Here is a 26,021-nt window from a genome sequence, read left to right on the forward strand (position 1 = left end):
TGAAGCCATGATGAGAAAAAGAAAAAGAAAACTCAGTCACTTTGAGTCATCTTCTTCGCAGGCAAATATGTATATGGAAGAGTTAAACACAAACCAAATAGACGTTTCTTTGATGCTAACTAAACAAGTTTTGTCTGAAGAAGTTAAAGGTGATTCGAACCTGGTGTTCTCTCCTCTGTCAATTCAAATAATTCTTGGCTTAATCGCCTCCGGCTCAAAGGGAACAACTAAGGACCAGCTACTCTGTTTCCTCAAGTCGAAATCCATGGACGAACTCAATTCTCTGTATTCTCATATTATCAGCAACGTATTTGCTGATGAAAGCCCCAGTGGTGGTCCCATTTTGTCCGTTGCTAATGGTGTTTGGATCGTCCGATCAATGCCTTTTAAACCTTCTTTTAAGAAGATTGTGAAGAAGGTTTACAAGGCTACTTCAAAATCTGTTGATTTTCAGATCAAGGTTAGTCCTTCAGCTTGTTTGGATGGTTGCTACCCGTTGTTCCATAATATGATTGTTTTAAACTGTATTGTATTGTTACGTGAATAGAAAGTTTGGATAAATTTGTATTGTTTGTTGTGGTTAAATTACGTCTTTATTGTTAGTGCATACATAATAATAATGCCTCTGTTCCAATTTATGTAACACTGTCTTAGCATAAATTTTAAGAAAAAATGGGAGAATTTTGAATTTTGTTTGGTTTGACCGCATGCATCATATAATAATAAACTACTAATAAGTTTACAAGGCTGCTTCAACATCTGTTGATTTTCAGAAAAAGGTTACTACTTTGATTGTTCACCGACTCTAGCTGATAAATTTACATCAATGCAATGGTTGGAATGTTCGTAGAACATCTTTGAACTTTTACATTGAAGTGCCTCTGACGGTGTGGTCAAATAGTCAATGAAGTGGGAAGAGAATTACGAGGCCTCAAGTTTAAATTCTAGTCGAGGAAAAAAAAATTTAGATAATTTCTTTAATCTATCGAAGTCTTGGGGGACAAATTTAGGAAATTAAATGCCAATTAATTTCAGATTTGTGTAGATTGATACTGTTCTTATTGTGGCAGGTGCTATGGACATGAATAAAACGTAATTAATTATAATCACCTTGAGGGTCATTTTTCGAAAATTTGTGCAAAATTATCATTTGATCCCTATCTTTAATGCCCCCGAATGTTATTTGATCGGTTTGTGTTGTTGGTTTTGTTAAAATCTTAATAGGTTGTGAATTGTGTAAGTTTTTTAGTTTTCATAAGTTTTAAGTTTTAAAAAATGGTTTTCGATACCAACTAAAGCTACGGGTCTCGGAACGGGGTTTCGTCCGTTCCATCAGTTTCGAAATGTGAGAATTGGTCTAGGAGAGTTGTCGGAATCACATTTGGGGTTAATACATGGATTTGAGGTCTTGAGTTGGAAAGTTGATTTTAATGAGCTAAGTTTGACTTTGGTCAAAAAATTGAATTTCGAGTGTCGGATGGTGATTCTGCTAGTTCCATTGGCTCTGAAATGTGTTTTCTAATCAATTTGCTTTATTGGTTCATATTTATAGGATTTCGAATGAGTTTTGAGGGTCAAAAACATGTGTTGAAGGGCTGTGGTGTAAGTTGACCGCGATCAACTCGTGGCCAATGCGCGGTCAACAGTCAACAAGCGTGTAACACGCGTAGCTTTTGGGGCAAAAACAGTTGATTAGAGACGTCTATCAAGCCTGCGTATGTTAAAAGCAAATAATTAACACATACCTTACTTAATTACAGTAAGAAATAAACAGTAGCGTAAGTATTACGAGCACGTCCCTAACCAACTCCTCTATATAAGGAGTCGTCTCTCTCAACTTCAATAATTTAACTCATCACACAAAACAATTATGGATTTCCGTTCTCAGTTCGAATTTATGCATCTCCGAGCATTGCTTCAAAAGCAGAGCGACGTTTCTTCCATTCTCGCAAAACATGTATTCTTCAACAACTATGGAAAACCTGATGACGACGTGTCTAAAAAAGCAAATATGGTGTTTTCTCCACTATCCATTCAAATTGTTCTCGGCATTATTGCTGCTGGCTCTAGTGGTTCTACATTGGATCAATTGTTGAGTTTTCTCAAATTCAACTCCGTTGAAGAACTTAACTCTGCTTATGCTCGGGTTATCGCTAATGTTTTAGCCGATGGAAGCCCCATGGGAGGTCCTCGTTTGTCCGTTGCTAATGGGGCTTGGATTGATCAAACTCTCTCTTTTAAGCATTCTTTCAAACATGTTATGGACAATGTTTATAAGGCTGCTGCGGCTTCTGTTGATCTTCTGCACAAGGTAATTAATCTTAAATCTTAATCCTTCACTCACTAGAAAAAAATTGCATACATGTAATGTTTGAATGTGATATTCTCCTCCGGCCTCCGTTACCAATTTATGTGGCATTTTTTGAATTTTGAAAAATCAAACAAGTTTTTCGATTAGTTAATGTGACTTACATGTCCGAATTCACAATTTTATGTCCAAATTCAAAATCCAAATTGAAAAGTTGGACTCTCGATGAGCATGTTGGTAATTAGATTTAAGCACATTAGAAATGCTTGATATTACGTAATAATACTCCCCTTCGTCCCTATTTATGCCATCTTTCGGACAAGTTTTTCTTTACCTCAATTTCTTTACATGCCTGATGAATATGCAAATTTTATGTCAAAACATTTCATAATTACATGTCCAAATTCACATTAAAATTGAGAAGTTTGACTCTCAATATAGAAAGTGTGTTATGAGCATGTTGGTATACAGGATATTTTCCAAATAAGATTTATGAACAAATGAACGTAATGTGCATATAGGACATCTTGTTTATTACTTTTAATTTCAACTTATTCTGTTAATAGGCTGCTGATTTTATGCTCTCTGTTTGTTTTAATTTTTTTCAATTAAGGCTGATGAGGTTGCTGCTGAAGTCAATAAGTGGGCTGAAGAGAAAACAAATGGTCTCATCAAACAGATTCTTTCTCCTTGTGCAGTCACTGGCACACAGCTGATCTTGGCGAATGCACTATATTTCAAAGGAGCCTGGAATGAGAAATTGAATGCTTCAGATACGAAAGACCACGAGTTCCATCTCCTCAATGGAGGATCTGTTCAAGCACCCTTAATGACCAGCAACAAATGGCAATACGTGAAGGTGTTTGATGGATTCAAAGTGTTACGTCTTCCTTATAAGCAGGGAGAGGACAAGCGTGTTCTCAGCATGTATATGTTTCTCCCAAATGCACGAGACGGATTGTCAACTTTACTGGAGAAAATTAGTTCGGAACCCGAATTCTTAGATCAACATATTCCCTTAACAAAAGTTAGAGTGCGCAAGTTTCTTATCCCTAAGTTCACAATATCTTTTGCAATTGAAGCTTCTAAGGTTCTAAAGGGACTCGGCCTCACATTACCTTTTATTGGCGGTCTCACTGAGATGGTGGGCGGGAATTTCCCTCTGGCAGTTTCAGAAGTTTTTCACAAGTCGTTTATTGAAGTAAACGAGGAAGGTACGGAAGCTGCAGCTGTTACTGTAGCTACGATGACGTTCGGGTGCTCAATGACAATAGTTAAAGAGGAGGAGATAGACTTTGTTGCTGATCATCCCTTCTTGTTCCTTGTGAAAGATGAGACTGCTGGTGCTGTTTTGTTCATGGGGACTCTATTGAATCCTCTTGCTGTTTAGCATGTTTCTTCGCTTTTTCAATTGCTTTCATTAATCAATTTTAGTTAGTCAGTTGATGTTAAATTTTTTTTAGTATGAATTTCATATTATCTTAACTACAGCAGTTGTGTCTCAGTTTGTTTATAGTCAAGTTCTCATTTTTCTCTTCCGTTGTCATTTGTTATGGTATTTGATGACACCCCTGACCAAGGGCGGTCAAGTGCAAGCTTCGATGTAATTGTAAGAAAAATGTAAAATACATATGTCATGTTTTGGGTTGTGACAAAACTAATGAATAATTGGCAGATGTGTGTAGCATACAAGTCAATTCGGCAAAAGAATATTTAAACTGAAAAATTAAGGGTTAGTTTACACTTCAATCCCTCATGCTTTACTTAGGAGTTGGGAGTAAGGTTGATGTTTCTTTAACAAAAATAAAAAGGCAGATAAAAAAAACACAAATGTAGATTGTGGTGGAAATACCTTCACCTGGAAATGGGATTAAAGTCTGTAGTCTAGACTCTAGTGATTTGCTTACCTTCATAAACTCATTGAAAATTGTACATTATTGTAGAATTGAAAATTACTCTCCATAGCCAGAAAATATGAAAAAGTAGTATAATATCTGCTCCTCAATCTATTGCATTTTATTAATTTGTAACTGTCATCAAAATTTAATGCCATTATGTTTAATTATTTTTACTTAAATTGTCAAATTACTGCAACATGACCTTGTTTACGGTCAATCAAACCGAGTATAAATTTAATCACAAACTTAATCATATTACACCTTATATCATCCAACTTACAAGATAAGATAAATTAACGTAAAAGTTAAAATCTCAAGATAATTTAATCTGCAAATCAAACGATCCTTTAAAGATATAACTTAGTAAATAATATTCTCTTTGTTTTTTTTTAGTTGTCACGTTGTACTTTTCGAGAGTCAATTTGATTAACTTCCAAGGATAAATTAAATTACATTAATTCGATATTTTACAATAAAAAATTAGATATTCAAAAACTATAGAAAAAATACCATAAATTATAATTTCTTTCATAATAATATGATTAAAAATATTTTTTAAAATATTAATCAAAATTTATATTGTTTGACTTAAAAAATAATTAGTGACAACTAAAAAAACAAAAGAAATAACAATAAAATTGGAATCAACTATTTATGCACCTTCCCAAAATTGGAATATGTATAAGTCGATAAACTAATCCAACACCATCATTATAAGAATCATTATGCTCAAACTCAATAAACAATTTTTTTTTCTTTTGATCATAACGTGGTACAAATTCCCTACTTCTATGCTAAGTATTGACTGTTTTTGTATTGACTGTCAATACTTTTTCAAACTTCAAAACGTGTCTCTCCTGCACCATCTCTTTATTGTTGACTCTTAAAATTCTTCACACACAAACCCAAAAATCTCCATAGCAATGGACCTTCAAGAATCGATCAGCAACCAAACAGGCGTATCCTTAACTCTAGCCAAACATGTTTTCTCCACCGAGGTTAAAGGGGACACCACCAACATGGTCTTCTCCCCTTTGTCGATCCATGTAGTGTTGGGTCTCATCGTAGCGGGTTCAAATGGTCCGACCCGTGACCAGTTGCTCTGTTTCCTCAAATCGAAGTCTACTGATGAACTAAACTCTCTTTCTTCTCAGATTGTTGATGTTGTCTTTGCTGATGGTAGCCCTAGTGGTGGGCCTCGTCTTTCTGTTGCTAATAGCGTCTGGGTTGAACAGACTTTGCCTCTTAAGCATTCTTTCAAACAGATTGTGGACAATGTTTATAAGGCGTCTTCTTCTTCTGTTGATTTTCTGAAAAAGGTTAGATTTTTAACACCCGATTTATACTTAGTTATTTCAAACATAATTGATCGATTCAGTTATGAAATGCTTGATGGGATAATTGTTTTATGAGGAAATATGTTGTATTTGAGTTTATGAGTAGTTATGGGCAAATTTTGATGCCATTAATTTCCAAGTACTTCCTCCAAACTTTTGAATCTTATGGTCTTAAAAATTAAAGATACGTTGAATATAAATATGTCATTAAATCTTGTGGATTTTTCATACTTAGCGCGAAGATTGGGTTTTATTTAGAAGTTGATAACCAGTTAGGAGGTGGATACAGTATAAATTGAAATACTATTGCAGTATCGCCATTTTTTAGTGAAGTAATGTGGTGAATGGAATATGAACTAGGATACTGGAAATAACAATTTCATTGTGGAATCTTCCTACTCCAAAGGAGCTAAAGGTTTTGGTTGTTGTCAATTGCTAGACATTCAAATATCTTTTGATGAGTAGTATAATTAATTGAGCAAGATGACGCAAAAGATAATTTTGTTAATGGATGAAGAACTGATATATATACAAAATCAAATAACCGAGTCTATGTGAGAGAGCTCCTCCTACGGTGGAAACTGAACTAATAAACAAGGAAATAAAATAACAAACTCCTAAAATGGTGAAACAAAAATAACAACCTATAAAATAAAACAAGTAGTAACAGTAAGCAGTAACAAATGGCAATGAAAGGAGCTTGGAAGCCGTTTGGTGAGAGGTCAGTCAACTGGTCGGAACTAGGAATGTGCTTGAAGACAAGGTGTTTATCGTTAACTTGTTGGCGAACATAGTGGAAGTCAACAGCTATATGCTTCATGCGGCTCTGAAGATTTTTGTTCTCACATAAGCAGGTGAGTTGTCGGTGGTGTGGGGATATGGATGTGGAGTTCCTTGAGAAGATTTTTCACCCAAGTGGTCTCATCAATGGCACTAGCAACAGCTCGATGCTCTACTTCAGTAGACGAGTGGACAATAGTAAGTTGTTCTTTTGATGATCAACTAACTGGAGTAAGGCCTAGAAAAATAACATAACCTGTGGTGGAACTTTGATCGGTGAGTTTGCCTGCCCAGTCAGCATCAGAAAACACCGTGATTATGACTGGTGCTTGGAACAATTCGAAGGCCGTAGTTAGCGGGGCTTTTGAGATATCGAATGAGGTGTTTAACAGTCTTCCTGTGAGTGGGACATACATAAAATGAGACAATTTGTTCATCGAGTAAGAAATATCTGTTTCTCATTTTGTTACATATGAAAGTCAGTGCACTTAATGTTTATGCTCGAGGGATTGTCATTTCTACTTTTAGCGAAGATAAAACTTTTAGTGCACTTCATCTTTTTGACATTGGAAATTTTTCAGCTTCGTCTTTTATCTTTATCTGTACCTTTTCCTATTAGCTGGAGATTGAACTATGAACAGATGGGGTTATGCATTTACATTGCTGATAAACAGCAGGCCAATAAATGGTGCCTCATACATTTTCCCTATGCTTATCATTTTCACTATAATCTCAAATACTGATGTATTGCTACCTTCATTGGAGATTGATGAAGTTCTACTTTCATTGCTTAAAAAAACTGGCTATACTCTTCAAACATTTCTATTTCTCTGCAGCCTTAGCATGGATAGTTTTACTGACCTATATGAACATTAGTCACCCAGCAGTGGAAGCTGTACTCAGATTAAAAGGATAGCATTGGGGTAATTGAAAATTAAAAAGAATCTTTTTGAATAAATTTTTATTACAAAATTTTGGATGATTTGTAGGCTGTTGAGGTTGCTAGTCAAGTGAATCAATGGGCTGAAAAGGAAACAAGCGGGCTTATCAAAGAAATACTTCCAGCTGACTCAGTTGACAATTCAACAAGACTTGTGTTTGCAAATGCATTGTACTTTAAAGGAGCCTGGGATGAGAAGTTCGATGCATCAGTGACCAAGGAAAGTGAGTTCCACCTTCTCAATGGTACATCTATTCAAGTGCCCTTCATGACTAGCAGGAAGAAGCAATATGTAAAAGCTTTTGATGGTTTCAAGGTGTTGGGACTTCCGTATAAACAGGGTGAGGATAGGCGTCGTTTCTCCATGTACTTCTTTCTTCCTGATGCCAATGATGGACTGCCAGCCTTGGTAGACAAGGTCAGTTCCGAATCCCAATTCTTGGAGCGACACCTTCCATATCAGAAGGTTGGAGTTGGTGAATTTCGTATCCCCAAATTTAAAATATCATTTGGGTTTGAAGCTTCTAACGTTCTGAAAGGGCTTGGCCTGGTATTGCCTTTCTCTGGTAATGGCCTCACAGAGATGGTGGACTCCCCTGTTGGCAGTAACCTTTATGTTTCTAGCATCTTTCACAAGTCCTTTATTGAGGTAAATGAAGAGGGAACAGAAGCTGCAGCTGCAACTGCTGGTGTTGTTAAACTAAGAGGATTGCTGGTCGAAGAGAAAGTAGACTTTGTTGCTGATCATCCATATCTCTTCCTGATTAGAGAAGATGCAACAGGCGTGGTACTCTTTGTTGGTAGCGTGCTTAATCCTCTCTCAGACTAAGTCCGTATTCCACTATATGGAGGTTGATGTATGTTGTTTGTGTCTTCTTTGTATCACTTGGACTAATTTTTGGTACCCAGAGTTAGCTCAAATCGCCTTTCAAGCCCTTCCATCTTATGGGATAGTGGTTTCACGTATCCTTCAAGTATCATACTTTTTTACGACACTCTGAGTAAAATTTACCAACTGCTCTTTGTACGGTTGATATCAGTGCGACTTGTATGACATACAGTGTACTATGAAATAATTGACATCAAAGTTCTGTCTGATACTTCAATTTAGATGTGTAATATTTATTTCAAAATGATCTCATCTAAAGCAAGTTAGAAATTGCTACTAGCACACACCTGTTAGAATATTATGCATCTCATTTAGATGTATAATATTTATTTCAAAATGGTCATTACTAGAAATCGGTGAATGTTGGCTTCCTTTAAACTTTAAAAAGGATAACTCGTTGCACTAATCTTTTATTGTGCGTGGAGTTTGGGAAAAAGATGAACCACATTAGATTTCATGTACATAGTCTTATCTTATATTTATGAAAAAGGCTATGTATGTAGCTCGTAATCTTATGATCACAAAGTTGATTTCTTATTCAACCAGTGGTTATTATTTCAGAACTCATAAAATCTGGGTGCATGTGTATGTGAACAAAGGCCGGTGCCGACCTTTTAGTGCTCCAACTTTTGAAGTTACATTTGCTTTTTATATACGAATTGAGTGAAAATAGCAAAAATTGGTAAAAGGGTAAAATACTAATATATATCTCTAATCAAACAATGAATGAATAATAAAATATGATTTTTTCCTATAATATATTTAACACTTTGCCACAGATGTTCCCACAAGGCCACACACCCTACCATACGAATACCGCGTGCTGGCGCGAAGTTTCAAACCGTATTATTTTCCCAATTTGGACCTATTCTTATTTCATATTTACCATTTAATGCCACTACCATCATTGTAATGGCTACAATAGTAATGAATACGATCATAACAATCATAAATGGTAATTGCATTTGTGGATTAGAGAGGATATGATGTATTTTCAGTTTACTAAAGACATAATCTTAAAAAAGAAGGTTTGAAAACTGTGAATACAGATAGACGGTTAGTATATAGCTAGGGGTTGTAGAATATTAGCTTTTTCATATAATTTTTGGTGTTTTGCATTTGATATCAACTAATATTATTGTATTATTATATTTATCAAAATATTGGAGAGAGATGATTAAATAAGATATGACGCTACTTATTAGTTGAACTCGAAGAGACAAATGAAGAGGGAATCTTTCATATCTCCATGTGCACTTCTCTGTGTGTGCGACCCAATAAATTGACCAAGTACACAAAGATGAACGATTATCCCCATTATTCTGTGTTGGATTTATCTCAGGCTGGCTTCTTAAGAAGCCCTTACTCTATTAGAAACTATACAAATGTAAATAATATCCTTATGATCCCTCTTTTGTGCCACAAAAATTGCTTAAAGATGCCATCACTAGTCTACTAACTCAAAAGGATATGGGAGTAAATTATATATAAATATTAAAAAAAAAAGTTTCTTTTCGTTTTTAATCCCATGACCTACCGTGAGATGACAAACTAAATTTTATTTTATTTTTTTTCTCCTTTTTTCCATTGTTCATTTTCATTTCATGTGTCACATCAAATATTGAATCATTAGGAACTAGAGTGTAATTCAATTAAGCTAGGTTGATATTTTTTGAGAATTTAATGGAAGAGTTAGCAAGGTTATGAATTAGACATTGGTCTGTTTGTCTTTATTTGCTAATGGCAGACACTTTAATTTGTTTTCTTCTCATTTTCCTTGGCTTTAATTATTGATCCTATATTCTCCTTAGTCCTTACACCATTATCATTTCAATTCAAACTAGATTATTCAAGTCTAAATTAATTTTTTTTTCATACTCTCACCATTTTTTTTACTTGTTTTGTTTTATGAGAATAAATAAATAAATTTAAAATTAATTAATTTAATATTTTAAAAATAATATTAAAAATATAATAAATTACAATTATTTTTATTTAAACATAATAAAAAATATTTTAAAATATTAATTACAATTCATATTATTTAACTTTCGAAAAGACGTGTAACAAGAAAGAAAGCAACGAGGGAGTACTATTTTACACCTCTAAGTACAAAGTTGATTGCTTTAAAGGAATTCATCAATCTCTATATATTTTCTCACAAGTAGCATATATCTATTTTTCATGACACTATTATTTTTTTGTAGCATTTGTACAATATTTTTTACATCTGATAGTATATGAACCTTTGACCAACCATTCTGTAATGCTCTTTTCAATGTTTATCAAATTGTTAGTATTTCAGCAATAACAATCTTTCTCACAAATTAAATAAAAATACCAAAAACATGAAGCAAATGACCACAACTATCCATAGTTGCTAATTTGCTATTACAATACTTGCCTTTTCTTTATTCCAGTGCAGAGGTATGTCTACATCTATAAATTTAAAACAACAATCTCATCTCGTACCATATAAAATAATATTTTCATCCTTAGTCCTATTAGACATACAAATCAAAATTGATGAAGTTAAGTAAAATATTATTATATTCATAAAAATCAAACAAAATTTTATTAACTATTTCATTACATTCATATATGTAACTATTAAAAAAAAAAATCTAGCTTTCCACAGTTACGGTAAAACAAACACACTTAAAAGAAAGTACAAGAATGTCAAATTCGTAAATAACATAAGAATGAAGGGGTATTTATGAAGTAGAACATCGAAATTCGTGGACCCACGCGGTTTGTACCCTTTCGTTCCCATGCTATGCGTTATGTTCCTCGAAAATACCAAATACCTTAACCAGTTTACGTTAAAAATGTAATCCCACACAACCTTATCCCTACCATCTCCTCTCACTTTCTTCTTGTCAGAAAAAAAATAAAAACTATATATTAAAAATAATAATTATAATATGGGTTGTCTATCTATCTGCATGTTTCAGAACTTAATAATTTTAAAAAAATCTAATCTGGGGTATTCAAAATTTCATTTACTGTTGTAATTAATGCTAGTCATTTCAAGAAAAGGGAAAGAAAAAAAAGAAGACAATTTTTAAGCTCAGATTTCATTTTCTTTTTTTCCCAAATCTATAGTGTCATGTCGGTAGCTGGTTCTTGAAAACTAAAGTTTGGAAGTTTAACCTTTTTTAAGCCCTATTTTTTAGATATTTTTTTGAGAGGAGCAGAAAGAGAATTATGGGGGAGACACATAATCATGACCACAACCACCAACACCAACACCAACACCAACACCAACCACCGCTGCCACAAGCGGCGGCTCCGTCAGCCATTCCACTTGGTTCTGCCAAAGGACCTTTGTTTCCTCCTGCAGAGCAACTTCTTCAGCTTCACTACTGCATACACTCAAATCCTTCTTGGCGTTAGTATTCTTTTTCATCTATTTATAGTAAAATATATACTTTACTGAAAAAACAAAGATGAAAAATTGACACTTTGTTTTTTTAAAGTTTGTGTCTTTTTCACTTTTGTTTTGGGTGAATTTTATAATCTTAAAGTATTCCCATTGAAATTGATGTTTTTTGTTGTAAAGTTTGTGTTTTTAATTTTTTGGTTGGGGTGAATTTTAAAAGCTAGAAGTATTGATGTATTTTTTTTGCTGAACAAGAATCTACTTCTAAAGAAAAATGAAAAATTGACAGAGTCCTTTTTGTGAAGTTTGTGTTTTCGCTTTCATGGTTTGAGTGAATTTTAAAATCTAAAAGTATTCCTACTGAATAACCTTTTTGCTGAACAAGAATCAACTTGGAAAAAGTCTTCTTTTTTTTTTTGAAAAACATATCTATGTTTTAGTTTTCTGACTGTTGTTGGAGTTTCTGTGCTTTTGTTATCTTTGAGAAAGTAAAGCTTCTTTCCAGCAGTCCTTTTTGTGTTCTTTTCTTAAGTGCAAATTAGATTCTAATTGTCTGGAGTCTTGTTCTGTTTGCTCTTATTGCAAGACAATCACGAAAACAAGAGAGGTTAAATTTTTCAGGTTATAGTAAGATTAACTGTGAGAATAATGAATTGCTGAAGAGTTATGTCTCCCTTCCAACTGGGAGAATTGAAACTTTGAGGTTTCCTATAGCAGGATGGCAATGGAATGGGATTGATCAGAATACTCCAATAATGTTGCCAAATTGTGCTAATCCCCATTCTGTGAACCTATATTGATATCGCTTGCCAAGCTTCTATGCCATTACTCAGCTTACTCATTTTGGTCATCGATTTTTAACGTGAGCTATGTATTCAGTGAAGAGTCCCTTTCATGTGCGAGTGCGATAATAGAATTAGATAAGCCGGTCATAAGTTTTCTTCTTTTGCATGGAATGTGACGTCGCATGATTGGATCTTCACTTTCTGATGCATCTTCGTTGCAAATTTTAATGTGGCATGGTGAATAATATACATACAAATAAATTTAAAGATATTCAGATGAGCCAAAGATTAGATAGACGAAAAGGCCACTACCTTCCAAAAAGAGTAGAGGATGAGGGAGGCACTTGCTCAAACAGCGTAGACCTTCTTAATGAGCTTAATCACTTCCAAGGGTAGTGGGGTTCAAGGATAATGAGGAGTTTTATGCGCAGGTTGGTGGAGTTAGTTTCTTGGCTTTATTTAATTTATGCCTCAAAAGTGGAAGTGCATTTGGCAAGTCTAAATGAATTACTGTGAGTAATTCAAATGATGGGGAGGCTGGATTTCAGCTGAACTCTTATAAATCACTTGTCAAAAGGAAAAGTCTCTGCAGACGTTATCGACTTAAAATTCATTATAGCTTCTGAATGATACGAGACAATGTGATGATCCCTTCATGTGAGTCAGTTGATGCTTATGCTTTTACGGCAATGGTCAGGTGAAGGAATCGTAATCATAGTAGGCATGGTGACTTTACAAAAGCTCCCCATTCCTCCAATGTTTGGAGTTGAGATTGCTCTGACCTCCGAGTAAAATGCTTTTGTTTCTGATATCAAGTTGAAACATGTTCTCTTTTTTTCTTGGGGAAGCTGACTATCATCGGAAGACTTAAGAATCAAACTGTTTATGGGTAGTTGAGTGGTGTCAAGCTTCTTGTTTAAGATGCAGATGTATGGAATGTATCATGAAAGGCTTTCCATAAATGTAAAATTTGCATTCATCCAATAAATAATTTCCCAACCAAAAGGAGTTGCAGTCTCTCCATGAAATGACTAAATCCTGATAAAGACAAAAGATCCTCTTAACCATTGCTAGATTGTCTCAACATCACCTGCTATTCAGCTAAAGGACAATTCTTGTATTTTACCGTCCGAAGGAATATACTTTTGATAGATCAAAGGTTTCCGTATTGAACATTAAGATCTGGTTTGCAGTTTCCTTGTTTATGTCGCCTATGGCCACTTGAAGCAATCACTTTTGATTATTTGCCTTGTTCCTGAAAATTGGAATTCTTACTTTGTTATTAAATAAAGAAATAAAAGAATTCCAGAAAACCCCGGGCGTAACAATTTCAGGATCTAACTTATCCTCCCAGAAAAATGATTTTACGATTTGAAGTTTTCACCACCTGTAACTGAGTTGCAGATTCTGAAACCTAATTATCGTATTGGTCTTTTTCTCTAATCAGTTGCATGATTCTACATTTTGCAGCACAAACTGTTTTGCTGGCTTTCCAACACTACATAGTTATGCTTGGAACTACAGTAATGATTGCCACCGTGCTGGTACCTCAGATGGGTGGGGGTCCGGTATATCTCTAGCATTTCCCTTGTTGAGTATTGGAGATACCTTTTCGATGTAATATTGACATCGTGAGCTCTTTATCTTTATGATCAGGGTGACAAAGCTCGAGTCATCCAGGCTTTGCTTTTCACTTCAGGAGTGAATACTCTTCTGCAAACGCTTTTTGGCACAAGACTTCCCACTGTGATGGGTCCGTCATTTGCTTACATTATATCGGCCCTGTCTGTCATTAATGATCTCTCTGACAGTAATTTCAGGAGTGAGCATGAGGTAATAAAGTTTCTGTTTAGGTATTATCTTTATTACTTGTATAATACTCCCTCCGTTTCAACTTGTTTGTCCTATTTTGACTTCTCATCAACTTTCAATTGTTGAAGCACTTCTCATCAACCTCCAATTGTTGAAGCACTTCTCTTCAACTTTTAGTTAATGCATTCTCACCAGCTTTCATTTTTGTGTTGAAGTGGAGCACTTCTCTCCAACTTTCAATTGTTGATGCACTTGTTCACCAACCTCCTGTTTTTGTTGAAGTAGTCGGCTCCTACCTCCAACTTAGAAAGTCATTTCTCTTCTTGTCTGGTCTTGTTCTATTTCTTCTAAGATCATTGATTATTCTTGAGACATAAATTCATCTAAAGCATAAGTCACCTTATCTTTATTACTCTAATATTAACTCTTTGATACTGTATGGTGGATTTTATTTTTGCATTCTCAAATTATACTGATAAGATCCAATGTAAGTCAGCTAGAATCATAGGTTTAAATAAAAAAAAGTGGATATCTAAAGCGCTCTCTGCTGATATAAAGGCAAAGCTTTCATTTCTAGATCTTAGTGGGGAAGTTTAATCTAATAATATAGCTTTTCCTTCACTTGTGCTAAAGCGAGGTTGGTGGAAAGCAGAAGTTCAATACAAACTGCTGATGAAATCATAGTCGTATCAATTTAAAATAAGCAAGCCCTTACTTGGGGGATAAGCTTATGTTTTGCATGACCGAGATCCAGATGACTACTTTTTATTGGATAAGTTGTTTGTTCAGAGATAAATACTTTGTTTATAGATGATATTCGAAAACAAGATGTTCTCCTGTACAAAAAAAGCTGGTAAGTGCTTCACTTATAATTTGAGTAGAAGCATCATAGTAGTAGACAAGATTATATGCAGAAATGCTGATGATATCATAATCTTGTTTGCTAATTAGGATAAGTCAAAGCCACAGTTTGAAGAATCAAATAGACATGGTGTCTTAGAAGTCCTTTAGTGGGTGTTCTTGGAATTACGTAGAGTGCACAAAGCTTACAGTTGAAGCATGCTGCTACTATGGATTTACTTCTCTAGTAGAAGCAACAGGAAAGTTACTTTAATCTACTTTTCAGATTCAACATGCCTGCATATTGATTGAGCACCCTGGTTTAAGATTCTGGATTTTACTTCCTCCGTGTTTATCTCGATGTTTGGGGCTTTGTGTTGTTAATGTGAAGTATGTTGTCAATGCTGACTGGGGGTACACCTAATCTTGGGTTTGTGACTATGCATAGAAATCTCAAAACAATGGATGTTGCATAATTGCTGATGATATTTCTGATGCATTACCCTTTTGTTGTTTTTAGAGATTCGAGCACACTATGAGAGCTATTCAAGGGTCGCTGATAGTGTCTTCCTTTATCAACATAATATTTGGATATGGCCAAGCCTGGGGAAATCTTACTAGGTAAAATGTGTTTGCTGCTTCTGAATACTTATTATAAGGATCATTAGTTTTGGTTGGGAACTTTTAAATGGTCTTCCTGTCTTCCGATTATGTTTCACTGTTTTATTACTTCTCCTGTTGAAGGAATGACATGTCATCCTTCTTGTCTGCAGGTTTTTCAGTCCTGTTGTCATTACACCACTTGTCTGTCTTGTAGGTCTTGGTTTGTTTGGTAGGGGCTTTCCTCAGGTATTATCCCAAATATCTAAAAACTTCATTGCTCGAAGAGTTTCGTAAACCTCATCCAGTTTTCTTGATGATCCTATAATTTTATCAGGTGGTTGATTGTATAGAGATTGGCCTACCCATGTTAATTCTACTTGTCATTTCCCAGCAGGTAATATATTATTTCATTGACTATATTTTCTATTTTTCTTTTACTTTACTGGAAGATTGTAATGTTGGTCAAGTCATCTGCAGTATATGCAATATGTTCATCCAGTTGCCCAATCCATACTTGAAAGGTTTGCTTTGCTCCTCTGCATTGGGCTTATCTGGGCTTTTGCTGCTATTCTTACTGTTGCCGGTGCTTACAACCATGTAAAGGAGCAAACTAAGCTGAGCTGCCGAATTGACCATTCATTCCTCTTGTCATCGGCTCCATGGTACTCAGCTGATGGATACAATAATGACAATGTCCTCAATGTTTATCTTCTTCTGACGTGTATGTTTGGTTGCGTGTAGGATCAAAGTCCCTTACCCTTTCCAGTGGGGGACTCCCATATTCAGAGCTAGTCATGTCTTTGGTATGATGGGCGCTGCACTTGTCTCATCAGCAGAGGTTCACTTATCATTTCAAATTTTGTTCCTTGCCCTTTGAATTAAATTTGCTTTTAGAAACATGAGTTCTAGTATTTGGTTCCATTAACAAATTCTGGGTTTAGAAGAGAACTAGTTCTTGGCGCTTGGAGAGCTAGTAACACATTTTATTTTCTGTGGACCTGTGAGGATGCCACAAAGGTAAAGGGTTCAAGTGATCCTACTAAATGTCTAATTATCGTTTGATAGTAGTTTTATTAATACAGTGCCAAACAGTTCTGATTGAGAAATACTCAAAATATAATTAAGTAAAGTTGAGCAATCATTCTGCATTTCATTTAGTTTAGTTTGAGCGTGGAGAAGATCCATGAATTAAATTATCCTACCAAAACAAAGGAAAAGATATGTAGCACTAAAGTGAAGAAGAAAGAATTTCATTTTCTTATTTGAGTTGAAACGGAAATTAAGTAGTATAATGGAGATTTAACCACAAGAATATATTAGAGATCCTCAATGTTAGATAATCCTTTGAAATATCATAGATCCATACAGAGCATTTATGATATTGAGGATTCATACAGCCAAATCCCAACTAGCTTGGAATTGAGGCGTATTTGTTGTTGTAGTTGTAAAAGGTTATTAAAATAAAGAAAATGTCTAGTTAATTTAATAACTGCTAGAAGTTGTAATTCGCCTGTGGTTTAAAGAATATGTCGGATTGGATTGAAGATCTTACTGAGGTCTTGAGTTCTAACTGCACCCCATGATTGGTTTCTGCTATAATCACTTGATTGCCATTTCCCTTTTTCTATTTTGTTCACCTTTAAGTCTTGTGTATATTCTTCTTGATCTTGTACCGATCGAAATCCAAATTGTTTATGGCATCCACTTAAAGGAGTTGCTGTTGTTATGATCTCTTTCAAATTTACCAAAAATATATTTGCAGTCAACCGCAACTTTCTATGCTGCATCAAGGCTTGCAGGGGCGACGCCCCCTCCAGCGCATGTTGTGAGTAGAAGCATTGGCTTACAGGTGCTACATCCACCAAGTGATTCAGCGATGGCTTTTCACTTGAGACAATCCTTCTGACTAATTTGTCCCTCTGATTTACTTTTAGCATTAGAAAGTCGTTCAATTGTGCTTTGCTTCTTGTCCAGGGTATAGGACAGCTCTTTGATGGGTTCTTTGGTGCTGTTGTTGGCAAAACTGCATCTGTGTAAGGGTTTGATTGGTCAATTTGGCTGATAAATAGTATCAATGGCATGCTTTTCAGTTAGATTTAGTTTATATTGTATCGAGTCTTTTGCACTACATAACATCCGGGTACTTAGGTGTAGTAGGCTACTGCTTAAAGGTACTTAAGTTTTCCAATCCTTGAAAAGAATCCGTGAAAAGTTCTAAAAAAAAAATCACTATTTTTGAGCTTCATTCCTAATTTACGATGATACAAAACTGCAGCGAAAATGTCGGCCTTCTGGGACTAACTCGTGTTGGGAGTAGAAGAGTTGTTCAGATTTCTACTGCTTTCATGATCTTCTTCTCCATATTTGGTTTGACATTTTCTCTCCCTCCATCTCTCACTCGTTTTGCCGCTTGCTTTCTTCATCCCACATTATGTTTTACGACTAGCAATGATTAACGTAAGTTGTTATTATCCAGGAAAATTTGGAGCATTTTTTGCTCAAATTCCTTTACCTATATTTGCAGCTATCTACTGCATCTTATACAGTATAGTAGGTAAGTGCTTTTCTCCCTTAAGCTTGTTGATCTTCTCGTCGTCTTATTAACAGTAACTAAAGAATGTAAAAAAATTCTGCAGCTGCTATTGGTATTTCCTTCATCCAATTCGCAAACAAAAACTCCATGAGGAATCTATACGTGCTCGGAATCACTTTATTCCTCGGTATATCTATACCTCAATACTTCGTGATGAACACAGATATTGCTGGTCATGGACCTGTTAGAACTCCAGCTGGATGGGTAAGAAACATAACTTCACACGATCCCTCGTTATAGTTTGGCGATGTGCATTTGATAGTGAAGTTGAATTATACTACTTCCTAGATTACAAATTAATGCTTATCAAAGATATACTTGCAACTACCTTATAAGTGATCTGATTGTGTAGGCATTCTTTTACAACTTAAAACTTGTCTAATGTTTCTTGCAGTTCAACGACATATTGAACACGATATTCTCTTCATCTCCAACTGTTGCAATGATTGTCGGAACATTCCTAGACAACACACTCGAAGCAAGACACTCGGTCAACGATAGGGGTGTTCCTTGGTTGGTTCCCTTCCAGAGGAGGAAAGGAGATAGTAGAAATGATGAGTTTTATAGTTACCCTCTTAGAATCAATGAGTACATCCCAAGTAGATTTCTGTGATAACTTATACATCCATGTATATGACTGTATCAAAGCTGTATGACAAAATTTCTTTTGGGCTAAAAACTTTAGTCCATTATCTCTTCCTTTTCAATTCTTGTCACATGAAATTTGTGAACAACAGACATCTGCGGCCTGCAAGCTTTAATGATGCATCATAGCCAGTAGGATTTAAGTTTGTGTTTCTCATGTTATTAAGCAAAGTTTATATTATGGCTTTAAGTTATATAATTGTACAGTATAAATAAAGCGAGACTGGCATTAGAATGGTCTTAACTCCTACATAAGTAGGCTTCACCTGTGGGATTATTGGGATTATACTGTGTTTGTTGTTGTCGGGCATTAGAATGGTCTTAGCTCCTGGATAGTTAGACAATGGAAAAAACGCGACCGAGATGTTACAATTCCATTCATTTCCTTTACTTGATCTAACATTTCAAAAGATGTTTGAAATTGGTTGAACTCTGCCTGTGTGAGCTTTGTTTATTCCATCAGTCCTAGGTTCGGATAAAAAGGAGGGTTGGATAAGTCTGACAGTCAATGTAAAACTTATTAATTTATGATGAAACTTCTTATATTGGTCGAGATTCTCTAGTTTATGGTCTTCCCTTATGGCATGAGTTATCATTTCATTGAATTTGTTTTATTAGTTAGCTCACGTTTCGACTTGTACCAAAATTGAGCCATGGACAAACAAATATAATTTTGGACAGCTGGAATATTAACCATGAATATGTTATTACTACGGGACTATAATTGCTAATGGAATGTTCAGTAACAGTTCTTGTAGTACTGTTGGGAAAGTCAATAAGTTAATTCATATAAACGTACATCTACTAGGCTGTCCACTTAAATCGGAAAAGGTTACAAGTGCTATTATAGAACTTTTTTAAGAATATGTCGAAAACTCTATGAAGATCAAATTGATCTAATGAGAATGTGATTCCTTTGCCAACTTACCTTAATGAAAATGAAGTCACATAAGAGTGGGTCATTTAAAATGACATTTGTGCTCTATGTCTATGGGTCAAAAATTGAGAAAAAACCCAAAATAATCTCTTATATTTGGGTTAAGACTCAAAGTCATTCTTGAGTTTTCGCATGGAGTACTAATAGTCTCTTATATTTGCAATGTTAGTGCACTTTTGGCCCTCCCTCAAATTTTTGCATATTTTTTAAAATTAATTTTGTCCACAATTTTATGTATGAAATATTCAATCGTCTTTTTATATATATTTAGTAGTATAATAACTCCATGTGGGAGAAGGTGAGAAGAAGAATGCCTTATTCTGTTCAAAAGGAATATTATTATAGCTAAATTAAGAAAACCTTGATATATGACGTTGCAAGAAAAGAAAATTTTATATTATTTCATGTTAAATCGACGTGATAAACTTCTCGATTATAGCTGCAATAATATTTCTACTAATGGTTTTCTTCTCACCTTCTCTCACATGGAATTATTACTTCTACTAAATATATAAAAAGACAATTGAACATTTCATACATGAAATTGTGGACAAAATCAGGCAAAATTTTGGGAAAATAAAAGTGCACCAATAATGCAAATATGAGTGCCTATTGCTCTATTTGAAAACTCAAGGATGATTTTAAGTATTGATCGAATGGACTATTTTGGGCTTTTTCTCGTCAAAAATTCGTTGAAAGCAATATGTTGTTGGATGTGAACACTACCAAATTTTGGTGGAAAATTTATCAAATTCTTTGAACAAACCTCACTTCTTTCCCAATCATCTGAAGAAAAACTAGCAAAGGGTCCCCACATTTGATTTGCTGAAAAAAATTTGGTTCCATGAACCTCATATTAAATATTGTCTTTACTTTCACAATTTCAGTGATCATGATTACTTATTAGCACGCAGGGCCCACGCGTTTACTTCAACTTTCATTTTCTGCTTCAGGATGAAAAAACATGATTAAAAATTTTAAGTTTATGGATTTTGAGTCACACTTCTTCTTGTTTACTGAATGCATATTAGGTAAATTTCTTACTATAAATACATAGTTTGAACCAAGTTACTGGATTTGACAGAACATGTAACTATCTCGTTCACTGATAGCACTCGACAGGTATACATGCTTGTCCTGGGCACAAGTTTGTTCATTGTTACAGTCCTGCCTTTACTTTGTAAACAAAACTGTAAAGAGTCAAAACTGCTGTGACGGATTCTGAATTTAGACGTTATAAATCTTGAGTTGAGAGACTGCGTTCTAAAATGTACATCGCACTGGATTTACACTATCAGCATAAACTAACATGTTGTAGCAGATAACTCGCCTTGGTCTCACTTTTTACGGATTACCTGTAGTAATTTTGCTTCCAGCAAGATCAGTTATTGATGAGATGTAGTCCATCTATATATTTACATATAGCTATATGCTATTTACAAGAGAAATAAGGAACCACATGTAAAGGGGGAAATACAGAACTGGAAAATTGACTACTGAGCAGTCCTCAGCAGCCTGCAGGAAAAAAAACTTACATTTACACGAACGAAACCCCTAGGTTAAGGGAAAACAGAGAATTGGAAACTTGATTACTGAGATAGCCAGTCAAGAGTATAGCTCTCCTCGGCAATCTGTACACAGAGACCTGGTACAGCCTTCTCAACATCTTTCCATCGACAAAAAATTTCATCGTCACAAATTACACAACGTAATGATTCAAGGAAAGCTAGAGCGCTTGGCAAACTCTCAATTTGAGGGCACTCCCTCATATCAATCTTCTCTAAGTTTCTACAGCACCCAATGGCCTCAGGGAGACCTCTCAAACCAACACATTGTGAAATGTCAAGATATTTCAGCTTAACCAGACGACCAATTCCGGGGGGAAGCCTTTTCAGATGTGGGCAGGCATATATCCTTAAAATTTGTAGAGTTTGTAATTCACCTAGAGCAGATGGAAGTTCATAAAGACTATCACAATTAGTGATACTGAGGCTGTTGAGCTTATGCAACCGGCAAATACTTGATGGCAGCTTATTGAAGTTGATGCAATGATCCATTGTGAACTCCGAGAGCTGTGGGAACAAACCAGGGAGGTCAACATCTGACTCATCTAAGCTGTTTTTCATGTCACAAAGCATTAGGGATATCTTTCGCAAGTTACTGAGAGGATTTGTGGAGTCGGATAAGTGAGTGACGGATATCTTCTCGAACCAAAGGCTCCTCAAGTTGGTTAAATGACTGAATACAGACATGTTATGGAGAATTGCATTGCCAGTACTATAGTTTATGATTATCAATGCCCTTAGCTTTGGCATGTTCTCTAGGAAAGGAGGTAAGAAGTACTCAGATGAGGCAAAATTGAGAATCAGTACTTCAGCTTTTGGGCAATCCATTCTGAACCAGTCCATTTCTCTCATTTCATCTGCATTAAAGAGAAATATTTATGTTTATACCACAAGATAAACTTTTCATTATCAAGCAATCAGCAGTAACCAAGGATCTGTAATACCTGTATGCACAGAGATAACTCGTGCATGGAAAGGTTCGTCCACATTTCTTTCCCATTCTTTTGGAAACCTTGTGTCTCTTCTCGGCATAACCAATCGCTTTCTCTGATTTACATCATCACGGTTGCTCATATGAATTGCTAGGTCTCGTAAGACATCATGTTGAAACACCGATATCTCATAGTAACTTGTATACATGTCTCCAGCTCTGACACATGAACAACACATTGAAGACTATCAACATATAAAATTAAAAGATTGTTTGAGGAGATTTGAATCCACCACTTACCGTGTATCTTTGACTAGATTTAGGAGATTTTTGTCTGAAAGTTCAACAAGAATGTGAAAAGCCTCTTCCTCGTCAATATCATGTAGCTCCACCCACATGTTAATTAGAACATCAAGAGGAATCCTTTTGTCTTCTGGGAAAGTACCCAAGTCCAGGAAACACTCTCTCACCTTCCCAGGCAAACAGTCAATACTCAATTTCATTCGCTCAAGCAACTGCAGTTCATGAGACTCACAGACAGGTTGGCTTCGTGATAATCTGTTTTTTGCACTTGTCCAGAACATCTCAGGCTTTCCTTTTAATGAAGATCCAATGACCTTAAGAGCCAAAGGAAGCCCTTCACATTCATCCACAACCTAAAAAGTCCAAGAAGCTTTAGTTTGCTTACCACTCGAGTATAACTAGAAGTTTTTGCAAAGAACAACAGATATGCTGCCAAAAATATACACAAATACCTCTTTGACAAGCTTTTGACTGAAACCACGCGGAAAGGAATTGTGTCCAAAAGCAAAATGGCAAAATAAGGACATAGCTTCATCTTCCCTTAACAACTCCAAATCATAAACAAAATCGATGATCGATGGAGGAAACTTGATGCGCGATACAACTAGGATCTTGCAGCCAGGGATCTTGAAAATTAGCGACTCTAGAACAGGTACAGACCACACATCATCAAGAATCAAGAGTACCGGGGATGCAGATTTAGTATTCCATTGGTACTGTAGGTTCCACTGGGGTAACATCTCCCCGTATCCGTAACCATGAAGATTGCACCCTGATATCTTTTCCCAAATCATTTTCCTCAATTGCTCCACATTTGGAGATTGAGAAACAGTGAAAGAGAAAATCCTGTCCTTGAAATAACCTAGAACAACATGGCCCAGACATCACCGTCATTTAAAAAAAAAAGTTTTATGACCAATTCAGACTCTACTCCAATCAAAACTTTTGTTGAGTCATTATGCAAAATTGAATGAAGCTGTAATAAAGTCTCTTATGTCTATTAGAATTCAACTGATAAAATAGAGCTAATAGCCAATAAAGTTTTCTCCTTTTATCCTCTGTTTCATAAACAGAAGAGTAAATAAAAACAAAGAGAAATGAGAAACTCTTTCGTGTTTTTTACTTCTAACTCGATCATCAGCAACGAAAACAGGAGTTCGATTTCACATATAGTCATTCAACTAATAGTTCATATCTCATAAGTCAAAATTGGAATCAAGAAAAAAGTAATTTTCTGATATAATAACTATTACTTCAAACTCGATCATCAGCAACGAAAACAGGAGTTCGATTTCACAGATAATCATTCAACTAATAGTTCATATCTCATAAGTCAAAATTGGAATCAGGAAAAAAGTAATTTTCTGATATAATAACTATTAGTTAAGCGAACATTTGAGAAAACAACCCCGCAAAACACTAAAGTGCTCTACATGAGAAATTTTTGGGATTAATTACTTACTTTTAACTTGATCATCTTTACAAATCTCTTTAGCCAAGGTAGTTTTGCCGCTACCCCCAATTCCACAAATCTCAAACACACCCCTATCCTGTTCACCCATCAGCATCTCCTTCACTTTCCTCTTCCCCAATTCAATCCCAGCACCTAAATTTACAAAACTACCCTCAAACCATTTCTCATCCTCTTCCATTCTTTTCACAGCTTCCCCTAAACACCCTCCTCCTCCACCGCCACCACCGCTGTCGTCAACTCCGATTTTTATAGCTTTAAGCCTATGCTCAAGAACATCAAATCTCTGCTCCATGTTAAACCTAACGTGATGAACATCAGCTAGTACATGAGCTTGCATTGTAACTTGCATGAATCTCGCTACTCTTTTCTCAAGCCTCTCCATTTTCCTAGCCAACTGTAGGTTCCTGTTATCAAGGCATAATATAAACTAAGTAATAATTTCTAATAGCTTAAACTTTTAGATGAGATTCGCACAATTCAATAAGGTTCAATTCAAATAACCAATAACCAATTCATTGTAATTATGTCGAATGAGATGGAGACACCTGTACATGTTCCAACGGCCGGAGTTGAGAACTTTTCCGGCGAGTTCGTAGCCATCACGGAGAATTTTGGAGAAATCGTCGAGCTGGGTTTGACGTATTTGTGGAAGTTCAACACCGGTTTGTTTGATTTCTTGGATGATTGGGAGGAGGCCATTGATGCTGTCAATGAGATTCTCGGCGCTTGAACGGCATAAGGTGGATTTTTTAACTACGGCTAGGAGGTATTTTAGGAGTTCGGTGGCGATTTCGCCGGCAAAAAAGTCAGTCACCGCCATGTTGGGGACTTGGTGATTTTGATTTTCACATTAGGCTTGAAGAACTTGGACTTTTGAGTGATGTTATAAAGCTACTCGAGACTATGTAAATGACAAAATTAACCCTCACAAAGAAAACAAAATAATTGAAGACGATAGAGTGTACACAAATCATGACATGTTGCTTTTCGAAAATAAATTTTGTCACTATCGAAAATCAAGCATCATGACACTTATCTTATTCCACCAAGACTTTGATATACCATAATCACATAACATTTATTCATCATCAAATGTCTATGTAACTAATCATAATAATCTGTGTAGTTATCAACAAAGGAGTATTAATCCGACTCACAATCCTCATTTTTTGATAACTAGCTTTGTTATTTAATTATCAAGAGCAAATCATTATAAGCAAGTAGCTATAACAACATGCTTTGTTCTCAGTTGAAACACCCATTAAACAGGAACTCTAATATACCTATTGCTCAAAACTTAAAGTTACTCAGAGCATTTCTTATGCTGGACTTAGATCTAACATTAGTAGTATAAACTATCTCTTTTGCTATGTGTTCTATATTGCTACACTTCTTTACAAAAATTTGATTGTTTCTCTCAATCTATATTGCATAGATACATTCTGCCAGGATAATCTTGAATATTTGAGTTGCCGATGACTTTTCTTTCCTATGTTATATGCTCCATCTTAGAAATTGCTCCCAGTTTTTATAGTTACAAATATGATTATGACTCCATAATAGCAACATGTTCCATAGGCATTGGCCAAATTGGCATTGGACAAACAAGTGCTCTATAATTTCATTTGCATTTTGACACACTACACACATCTGAGGCACTCTCATTTCCCATTTAGCTAATTTATCTGTAGTTGACAATCTCTTATAGAACATAAGCCACATAGTAAAGTAGGTTTTAGGTTTGGTTGCATTCTTGAACATAAGACATTTTCATTCCATTCTTGGTTGGTCTTCTATTATGTGGAGGTACTATTTTCTGATCAAGCTATTTTTTTTGTTTTCAATCAGCTGTATTTGATCCGCCATATTCTTGGCCTCTATGACTTTCTTAATCATCCAACTGACTTATTTTGGTGTTTGCCATATGTTTTAACCTTTTATGTAATATTTATGAATCAATTTGATTCATAGCTTATCTGTTTTGCTTGCTAGATCCCAA

At 35.3% G+C, this 26,021-nt stretch overlaps 4 protein-coding genes across 4 annotated transcripts; 3 read left to right on the top strand and 1 right to left on the bottom strand.

The window, feature by feature from the left end:
* On the top strand, window positions 1–1,004 carry LOC129902150 (serpin-ZX-like). The gene has a single exon (XM_055977214.1). The coding sequence runs from the start codon at window positions 8–10 to the stop codon at window positions 545–547; it is 540 nt and encodes a 179-aa protein (XP_055833189.1). The 5' UTR covers window positions 1–7; the 3' UTR covers window positions 548–1,004.
* Window positions 1,005–1,744: 740 nt separating this feature from the next.
* LOC129902151 (serpin-ZX-like) lies at window positions 1,745–8,431 on the top strand. Its single transcript, XM_055977215.1, has 3 exons — window positions 1,745–2,311; window positions 2,922–3,689; window positions 7,313–8,431. The coding sequence occupies exons 1-3, from the start codon at window positions 1,871–1,873 to the stop codon at window positions 8,090–8,092; spliced, it is 1,989 nt and encodes a 662-aa protein (XP_055833190.1). The 5' UTR covers window positions 1,745–1,870; the 3' UTR covers window positions 8,093–8,431.
* Window positions 8,432–11,084: 2,653 nt separating this feature from the next.
* On the top strand, window positions 11,085–18,955 carry LOC129904614 (nucleobase-ascorbate transporter 3). The gene is made up of 14 exons (XM_055980180.1): window positions 11,085–11,543; window positions 13,790–13,887; window positions 13,976–14,152; window positions 15,492–15,592; window positions 15,745–15,820; window positions 15,909–15,968; window positions 16,052–16,236; window positions 16,316–16,412; window positions 17,337–17,423; window positions 17,549–17,607; window positions 17,850–17,941; window positions 18,051–18,128; window positions 18,211–18,371; window positions 18,562–18,955. Exons 1-14 carry the CDS (start codon window positions 11,360–11,362, stop codon window positions 18,778–18,780), a joined length of 1,674 nt encoding a protein of 557 aa, XP_055836155.1. The 5' UTR covers window positions 11,085–11,359; the 3' UTR covers window positions 18,781–18,955.
* Window positions 18,956–21,061: 2,106 nt separating this feature from the next.
* On the bottom strand, window positions 21,062–24,894 carry LOC129902334 (probable disease resistance protein At4g33300). Its single transcript, XM_055977554.1, has 6 exons — window positions 24,568–24,894; window positions 24,011–24,426; window positions 23,001–23,410; window positions 22,546–22,901; window positions 22,259–22,464; window positions 21,062–22,171 (listed from the first exon to the last, which is right to left on the bottom strand). Exons 1-6 carry the CDS (start codon window positions 24,840–24,842, stop codon window positions 21,339–21,341), a joined length of 2,496 nt encoding a protein of 831 aa, XP_055833529.1. The 5' UTR covers window positions 24,843–24,894; the 3' UTR covers window positions 21,062–21,338.
* Between the last annotated feature and the right edge of the window lie 1,127 nt (window positions 24,895–26,021).

This window comes from Solanum dulcamara, chromosome 9 (assembly GCF_947179165.1).
Source record: "Solanum dulcamara chromosome 9, daSolDulc1.2, whole genome shotgun sequence".
Classification (NCBI taxonomy): domain Eukaryota; kingdom Viridiplantae; phylum Streptophyta; class Magnoliopsida; order Solanales; family Solanaceae; genus Solanum; species Solanum dulcamara.